This window comes from Heloderma suspectum, chromosome 6, assembly GCF_057233095.1.
Source record: "Heloderma suspectum isolate Gila_16-S chromosome 6, 16-S_ref, whole genome shotgun sequence".
Lineage (NCBI taxonomy): Eukaryota > Metazoa > Chordata > Lepidosauria > Squamata > Helodermatidae > Heloderma > Heloderma suspectum.
The window spans coordinates 82,145,931-82,155,559 of record NC_139463.1 but is presented as its reverse complement, the minus strand read 5'-3'; the positions used below and the strand labels follow the sequence as shown (position 1 = coordinate 82,155,559).

At 41.8% G+C, this 9,629-nt stretch overlaps 1 protein-coding gene across 1 annotated transcript; it reads left to right on the top strand.

Moving 5' to 3' along the window:
* The first annotated feature begins 1,040 nt into the window (after nucleotides 1-1,040).
* LOC146341484 (olfactory receptor 8S1-like) lies at nucleotides 1,041-2,000 on the top strand. The gene has a single exon (XM_084807486.1). It carries the CDS (start codon nucleotides 1,065-1,067, stop codon nucleotides 1,998-2,000), a length of 936 nt encoding a protein of 311 aa, XP_084663612.1. The 5' UTR covers nucleotides 1,041-1,064.
* Nucleotides 2,001-9,629: the final 7,629 nt, after the last annotated feature.

Sequence of the window (9,629 nt, the reverse complement as noted above, 5' to 3'; positions counted from 1 at the left end):
TAAACATTAAAACACAGACGCAGCAGATTATGGTAAAACTACAACAACACTCAAAGTATTTAAAATATTCACCACCACCCCATTAAAACTGCATGTTGAAAAAAATATATATTTAATGCCTTCCTAAAAAAGAAAGGTCTTCTCCAGCTTCTATTAGGTCATTGATGAGGATGTGAAATGGGCCTCCCTTGGAAAGGGGTCCCAGAGCTTAGGTGCAGCCACTGCAAATGCCTTGTCCCTAGTCCCAACTAAGCATATTTCTGGGGTTCTTGGGACATAGAAGATGGATTCTGAAGATAATCTTAATAGGCAGGGAGGCTTGTATGGGAGAAGGTGATCCTTCAGTAGGAGAAGGAGAGATTGAGGCTGCCTAGTAAATTGTCTTTCACAGGCAAACACATGGCATATTGCTTAAAAGAGGGCTAACTTTATCACTCTCCACCACCTCCCATGTTTTCTGATTCTTCTTACTGTCTGGGAATTGATCCCCTCCCGAGTGTTTCTGTGAATCTTCATTCTACTATCCCATTTCAGAACTCTGCCTAGAACTCTGATTTTGTAGTAGGCTACTCCATCACCTTCCCTCTTCCCCAGATGTCTGACTTCCTGCTCATGTTTTCTCATGAATTTGGTCTTGTGTGCTTCCTCAGATCTGCAGGTGCAATTATGGTTTGAGTAAGCAACCAGGCTGTATGTCCCAGTGATCCCATACGAAATCAGTGTCACCATCTCTGCTCAGCTAGATTGAATTCATTTTCTTTAAAAAAAACCCTCTTTCAATTCATTGATATATAATTTTCTACAAAGTACTATGACATTATTTTAAAGGTTATATTAATTTATTTCCTTGGCGAATATGTATCTGTGTGTTGTATTACCTTGCACATATGTAGTACATTTTGTACTGGGTTACCCCACAACCTTCCCTTTCCCTGAAATGACTAACTTCCTGCAGTGTGTGTGTGTGTGTGTTGTATTAAATCTTGCACATATTTGCTTCATGCTAAGTTGAATCTATCTGTTCTCCATTTATGCAGATTTTACGCTTGTTGAATAAAACCTGCATGGAAAACCAAACTATAATAACAGAGTTTATACTCTTGGGACTCTCCGGTGACCCACAGCAACAATTTTTTCTCTTCTTCTTGTTTCTAATAATGTATGTTGTTACATTATTAGGGAACTCAGTGATCATTCTGGTGATTAGGGTCGAGTTCACCCTTCACACACCTATGTTCTTCTTCCTCAGTCATTTAGCTTTTGTTGACATCTGCTATTCATCTGTCACTCTCCCAAAGATGCTGAGAAACCTCATAACAAAGCAGAAAACAATTTCCTGGGAAGGATGCATTGCACAGATCTTCTTCTTTTTCCAGGCTGCTTGTGCTGAAGTATTCATCCTCTCAGCGATGGCTTATGACCGTTACGTTGCTATATGTGACCCATTGCATTATACCACAATCATGAAAAAAGAAATCTGCAGGCAACTAGTGGGTGGAGCCTGGACTATGGGTTTCTTGTATGGTGTGGTGAATGCACTACCCTTGGTGAATTTGCATTTTTGCAGAAATAATAAAATCAACCACTATAGCTGTGAAATTCCTTCCCTTCTGCTCTTGTCTTGTGATGCGACTGTCACCAACTATGTTGTACTTCTTGCTTCTAGTTTTCTCTTTGGTTTAACATCATTTCTCCTCACCCTTGTCTCCTATATTTACATCATTGCCACAATCCTGAAGATTCGCTCGGCAGAAGGAAAAAGCAAAGCCTTCTCTACCTGCAGTTCCCACCTCATTGTTGTGGCTTTATTTTATGGAACTGGTTATTTTCGGTATCTGAGACCCAACTCATCCTCTTCAGTAGTTATTGACCAACTCTTTTCTATCCAATATAGCATTTCTACACCCATGTTAAACCCTATTATCTACAGCCTGAAGACTAAAGAGGTGAAGGAAGCCATTAAGAAACTAATGAAACAAAATCTTGGTTACTCATGTTAAGACAAATGATTAAATGTTAAGAAAATTACTAAGTGACCATTGAGGCTGACTTCAAAATCTTGTTTCTTCAGCTTAAACCTGTTTCAATATACTAGTGGTAATTCAGTTTAGGCTAAAAAGCAACTGATGTTTATTTTCCCCCACCATAGATGATTGTAAACACCATTTTTATATAGCTTATTAATGTTTTACATATATATTGTGTATGGGAAGATTTCATTGGGTTTGATCCAGATTTAGTTGTACTTGGAGTACATCTATTGAAACCAATTGGAATTTAGTTAAATCCATTTATATCAGTGGGTCTCCTCTAACTAAATCTGGAAGCAGTCCATTAATTCTATGACTACTAAAGGCTAATCCACATGCTTCCAACATCCAATGGGGACATGCAGCTGGGCCATAGTTGTGCCCAGTACTACTGGGGTGGGACACAACCATATGGCCCAATAGAAGGAAGTAGCTAGGCTTATTTCCGAGCCAAAACCTAATTTACCCACACTGACAATCCCCAAATGCCCTCACTCCCCAAATCTCTCTCCCTTTTAAATGCTACTTACCAGTCAGGTGAACAGCAACAGTAGCAATGGAGCTCCATCCATGTGGAGAGATGGAAAAAGGAAGGCCTCTCCTGACCACCCCATCATGGGCCTAACATGATGTATAATGGTGAATCAAGACAAAAGGCCCTGGTGACCATTGGGGAAAGTATTTTCCCAAAGAACTACTACTGCAATTTCCCAAGGGATCTTGGATCCTTTCATCCTGGTGTGCCAGGTGACAGGGAAGGAAGGGGCCTGGGATCCTTTCCTCACCCCAGAGCTTAAACACTGTGCTGCCAGATTTGTATAAGCTAAGGGGAAAGAGAGCATTTGGGACTCATAAAGATGGGGGGGGTCTGAATTCATATTGGTCCAGAAATAAATCATATTATTCCCAAATTTGGGGGTGGGCAGTCACTCAGCTTATTTCTGAGCTAATCTGACTCAAGCCTGAGAAACTTCCCACAATCACATCCCTCCAGACAATCTACCCTTTGGGTTTTCCTACCATGATGCTGATAAAAGAGAACATGTTCAAGTACACATGCAGAGCCTTATCTAGCTAAAATTAACTGTTTTAAGCTCCATGGTATTCTATATGAAGTTAAATGTGTACTTAGATATATTCCATTCCCCACCATCCAAAGAGAGAGAGAGAGAGAGAGAGGCTTGAAAGGGCTTAACTTTGCCTAAACGATATCCATAGTTTTTGATGCCACTGATATTTCATTATTACATGTAAAGTTCATGTGTTGTTGTTGTTGTTGTTGTTGTTGTTTTACATATGAGGAACCAAGCATGACTTGCAGTGACTAGTGTATTAAATCCCCCCCCCCAAAAAAAAAATGATCTAAAACTTAATTTCAAGAAAAAGTGAATGGTTCTGCTTTGGATGAACTATCTGAGTATTTGTGGGAATTTAAAGAAAGTCCTGATAAAGCTACAGAAATTTCTCACACAGGATTTACCCATTCCAGGTTGTCACGGATTTTGACTAAACTGAAATGTAGAGCCAATTTGGAATTCACTCTTCAAACATCTGAAGCATTTCAAGGAAAGTCCAAAGTATATCCATTGGGTTGGATCCAGACTGAGAGGTTTAACTCATTGACTGAGTGGCCATATATAGGATTGCACTATAACTTAGTTGCCTTTACTTCCCATTGAAATAAATGGAACTAGAGTCATAACAATCTTTTTCTATGGCCCTAGGTAGTTTCAATAGGACCTAAGTGCAGCTACCTTTTTGTAGATCCAACTCATAAAAAAGTACAATGTCAGGTGTGAAGGAGGTCCAAGGTGTAATGTGCCAGTGTTTGATCAAGAAAGGGTCTCTTTGGGCAGAAGATTCTTTCTTTCTTTCTTCATATATGTAACTGTTTGATTAATTGTTCATATTCCACATCTTTAGCCTTCCTAAAAATGGTCTTTACAACATCAAATCCCATTAAAATGGTAAAAATAAATAAATAAGGGAAACAACTAAACTTAATCAGCAGAAGCATATCAGGTAATAACATAAAGTAGTACAATTAAACAAAGAAAAAAAGCAAACCATTAGAGAGAAAATGTGTACCTAAACAAGGCCATTCTCACTTGCTGCCCATCTTGGTGATGAATTCCATAGTGAAATTGTTGCTACAAACAAGATACAGCCCTGTTTCCCCATCCTCTGTAACTCTGAAGGAAATGGGGCATACAATTGAGCCTCCCCTGATTATTGCAAAGCATAGGGAGATTTATATGGCAGCAAATAGTCTTTAAGGGACCGCGGCGGCTTAGTGGTTAAGATGCTGAACTGCAGACTGGAAGGTAGGGTTGGCGGAGAATTTCTCCCTGAAACTTCGGGGGGCCAAGCGCCAACGTGTTTAGCCCCCCGAACAAGTTTCGGGGAGAAATCCTCCAAACCCCCCCACCCCCGCACCCCCCCGGGACAGGACTTACCTTCGCCGAATGTCCCTCCCGGCGGCGGGTCCGGCTGGCGGTTCGGTGGGTGTTCGAACGGGGCGGGAGTGGCAGCCGGTCTTTCGACCGGCTGCCGCCACCGCCATTGCAATAAAAGAAAAAAAAAACGCCCCCTGATAGGCTACGTAATGATTAACGTAGCCTATCACGGCTAGATCTGCAAAGTCAGCCATGATAGGCTACGTCAATCGTCACGTAGCCTATCACGGGTGACTTTTAAAAAAAAAAAGTGTGTACGGATAATGGTGGCCCCCATAGGGAGCCGCCATTCCCATTCCTTATTTGGTCGCTGTAGTCTATGTAAAGATTTACGTAGACTACGGCGAAAATAAGGGCAACGCTATTTGCGTTGCCCTTATTTTCGCCGTAGTCTACGTAAACATTTATGTAGACTACAGCGACTAAATAAGGAACGCGAATGGCGGCTCCCTATGGGGGCCGCCATTAGCGTATGCACTTTTTTTTTTTTTTTAAAGTCACCCGTGATAGGCTACGTGACGATTGACGTAGCCTATCACGGCTGACTTTGCAGATCTAGCCGTGATAGGCTATGTTAATCATCACGTAGCCTATCAGGGGGCGTGTTTTTTTTTTTAAAAAACTTTTGCGTTTGCGGCCGGGTGAGGCGGGAAGCCTCCCCCCCCGGCCTGAACTTCGCGGGGGGAGCAGCGAAGCGCCTCCCCCCCACCGTGAATGTCCTTCGAGGACAGGTAAGGGACTTTCGTCCACCCCTACTGGAAGGTCGGCAGGTCAGCAGTTTGAGACCCAAGTGCTGCGTGACAGAGTGAGCTCCCGTCTTCAGTCCCAGCTTCTGCCAACCTAGCAGTTAGAAAGCAAGAAATTGCAAGTAGATAAATAGGTAACGCTTTGGCAGGAAAGGTAACAGCGTTCCGTGCACCTCGGTGTTCAGTCATGCTGGCCACATGACCACGGAAGCATCTTCGGACAGCACTGGCTCTTCGTCTTAGAAACAGGGATGAGCACCGCACCCTAGAGTCGGACACAACTGGTTGGGGACACTTTCACCTTCAAATAGTCTTTAAGATTATCATGTATCTTCTGTGCCTTTTCTTTGGACACTGATATGTTGTGAAATGTGTTTGATTTCCTTGCCATCGATGCATGGAACAGGCATGCCACTGCTTTGATGAGTCTTCAGGGTATAGTGTTACAGCTCACAGAACAATACTAAGCAGGTGTCAAAACATTTATTTACAGGAGAATCCATTTGGCCCCAAACTGCAAGTATTAGACAAAGTGCCAGTTAAAAAGTATAAGAATACCATGATATCTCCCATATGAATCTCCCATTCAGCCCATGGGAGCATGTTATGATTATGCCCTGAATATATCCCAAAGGAAAAGTGGAGGTATTTCAGGTACAGCCTCAGGTACAACCATATTTTAAATGCGATCCAACAAGCTTTTCACAATCACGGGCTACAAGAGCTTCATCATCCAATCAAGATTAGCAGAAATATCTGATCCACTTTCCTGAACATGCTGTGGATTATTTTCTTCTGCAGTACTACATTGAAAGGTAAATCAGTGGGATGTGTGAATAGGCCAACTCTGTGACCTTAGTATATATGAATTATCTTAAAGAAGGCAGGATCTATAACCGCACTGTGTTGTGAGGTTCACCTTCCTTTTCACACCAATACAGGGAGCCAGTTCTTTGTAAAATCCAGGCACACATGCTAGCCAGGAGGATACCACATTGCCTAGAAACTATGGTGGATCAACCAGTGTAATTTATGGGACTGGTCCAAGTATTTGAAGACATTACTGGCCAAGCCCATACCTGATTGTGAGAAAAATAAGACACCGTACATCACATTTTAAAGGTTTGCTGGGATATGACTGTCTCTGCTAGTCCTACTGAGGATGGTAATAATAACAGGGCTACCATCTGTGGATTGCACCCTTACTTGTTTACTTATTTCTTGGTTATTATTAGTTATTACTATTTTACTGGCTTGGGTAAGTCTCTCTCTCTCCCCACACTCCCATCTATATCTGAAAGCAACACACAATGACATTGTATTTTCTTATCTGACAGGGAAAGCAGAATATAAAGACTGACCATAATTGTAATAATCTTATATTTCCTTCCTGCCATAGCAAAAGGCCACTGACATGTGAGATTAATTGTTTTTTTTTTGTTTGTTTTTGTTTTAAGGATGCTTGGATTAAGCATACATTGTTTCCCCATAACTTTGTGTCATCTTTTAAAAACAAAAGGGTGAACTTTAATTGAGTTCAATAGCCTCTCCTTTACCATTGTTATTTTCTCCCGCTCCCTCAAGAAACTAGACACAATTTTGAAAGGCCCCAAGTATATTTTAGAGATAGCACAATGAGCAAAATGGCAAGACAGAGGGATTGTATACAATTTCAAATGTTAAAGTTGTGTATGCACAGTGGGTGTAGGTCTATGCATAGCTAAACAGACACATACGGTTGGATTCAGAGGAAGTTACTCATGATTTAATCCCATTAAAATCAATAGGACAAATTAGTCATGACAAACTTAAGTGTCACTGACATCAATGTGACCAAGACATGAATAACTTCTTCTGGACTGCTTCTGGGAAGCCAACCAAAAGGACCCCAAAGCCCTTCCTTGTGGGTTGCCTCCAAGCAACTGATTTTCAGGGGCACACGGCCTGTGAACATGCAAGTTCCATGTATCTACTGTGGGTTATAACCACTGATTGGTCTTAATACCCATACATTTTCCATGTGACAAAATGGAATGTGTACATGTCCAAAGACCCAGATTCCTGTAATCCTACCCTTTTAGCAGAAGTATTGCAGAGATCAGGACTATGCAAGTATGAATGTGCTTGTATAGTATGTCAGTGTTACATGTTAGCTACATGCATGGGTGATGATGAACCAGTGCCATATCTCGTATACAATATCTCCAGACTGGAGCTTGTAGTAACTGCTTCAAAGTGTAACACTGCAAACTGTTGTACTTTCCTTGAGTGTAACAGAGTTTAGAAGATTTAAGTGAGTGTGTGTGAGAGAGAGGGAGGGAGGGAGGGAGGGAGGGAGGGAGGGAGAAGTCTCCATGTATGTTGACCTGGGTGGCTCATACTTGGTCTATGTTGCATAATACTGATAGTCTAGATCAGTGCATCACCAAGACATAGCTGGATAATGCCAAGTCCTCGTTTGGTACAACTGATACCACTAAGATGATACACCTTCCTAATGACAATTATAGGTTTGGGATGGAAGAGAAGGGACTGGCTTTGATGCATTAACTCCTCCTATACATATACAAAATAGTTTCCATTAGTACCCACATCTATTGGGCGATAGTTGCAGTCTGTACCATTGGGCTTCTCCTATATAGAAAAATGAAGGAATTTTAGAGGAATCTGTCAGATTGAAAAAAACAAAACAAAAACTTGCATAGAATTGCACTATACCGGAACTATGTCTCAGTCACTGTGAGATTCATATGTAGCTCAATCTTATGAAAGTCTACTTAGAAGTAAGTCTATTGAGTTCAAAAGTACTGACTCCCATTTAAGTGTGTATAGGATTGCGGTTTTGTTGCTGTGGTTTATTCAGTCAGTCGCTTCCGACTCTTCGTGACTTCATGGAGCAGCCCACGCCAGAGCTTCCTGTCGGCCGTCACCACCCCCAGCTCCCCCAAGGTCGAGCCCGTCACCTCCAGAATATCATCCATCCACCTTGCCCTTGGTCAGCCCCTGTTCCTTTTGCCTTCCACTTTCCCTAGCATCAGCATCTTCTCCAGGGTATCCTGTCTTCTCATGACGTGGCCAAAGTACTTCAGTTTTGCCTTTCATATCATTCCCTCAAGTGAGCAGTCTGCCTTTATTTCCTGGAGTATGAACTGGTTTGATCTTCTTGCAGTCCAAGGCACTCTCAGAATTTTCCTCCAGCACCACAGTTCAAAAGCATCTATCTTCCTTCGCTCAGCCTTCCTTATGGTCCAGCTCTCGCAGCCATAGGTTACTATGGGGAATACCATTGCTTTCACTATGCGGACCTTTGTTGTCAGTGTGATGTCTCTGCTCTTCACTATTTTATCAAGATTTGTCATTGCTGTCCTCCCAAGAATTAAATGTCTTCCGATTTCCTGGCTGCAGTCAGCATCTGCAGTAATCTTTGCACCTAGAAAGACAAAGTCTGTCACTGCCTCCATGTTTTCTCCCTCTATTTCCAGTTATCAATCAAGCTGGTTGCCATAATCTTGGTTTTTTGCAGTTTTAGATCTCTTTAAAATTTTGATTTTCCTGTCAAATTTGATTTGGCATTTTAAATAGCACTAGTAGTAATGGTAGCAAATATCCCACTCCGACTACTATTATTATTACTACCAACTAATACTAGTAATAGTACTGGTAGTAGTAGCAGTGATAGTAATACTAGCAGCAGTAGTATGATTGCTTTTTTTACCACTTTCAAAATACTGCCTTCTAATTTCTCCCCCCCCCCCCGCTATTTTGAAATGACTCCATTTTGGAATTTTGAAAATCATCACAAACCAGATGATCTCTCTCTCTCTCTCTCTCTCTCTCACACACACACACACACTCACACACACACACACACACTTCAGTTTAAGTTTTAATTAATTTTCCAAATAAATTTGTATAGTTTGATATACATGATTTTTATCCTCAGCACTATTTCATGCCTTGTGCTACTTTCTGTCCTTATTTCCAACTATTTTCCTCTTAGAGCAGACATTGGCTTGAATCCAGGCCTAGCCTTCCATGAATGGAAGGGCTCCTTCCTTCCATCCTTTGAAGGCTTTTGATCCAGCAGAGCGGTTCTGTGAGCTGGAGACCATTTTTGCCAATTTCCTCTCCCTTATGTCCTTTGAAAACTCCTCTTGATGTTCAGTGACCCTAAAGAACAGCATAGGAGGTGGCACTGGAGTTGCGGGGGTCAGGGGATTTTTTTGGGGGGAACCCAACCTCCTCACCCTTCCCACCAGCCAGAGCTTCCTGAATGACAATTTGCTCAGTGAATTTGGTCCCACTTTCAGGAGTGAACTATGATCCAACTCACTGTCTTCTGGTTTGGACTTACAGTGTAATCCTATACATGTTTACTCTGAGTTCAATGGGGGCTT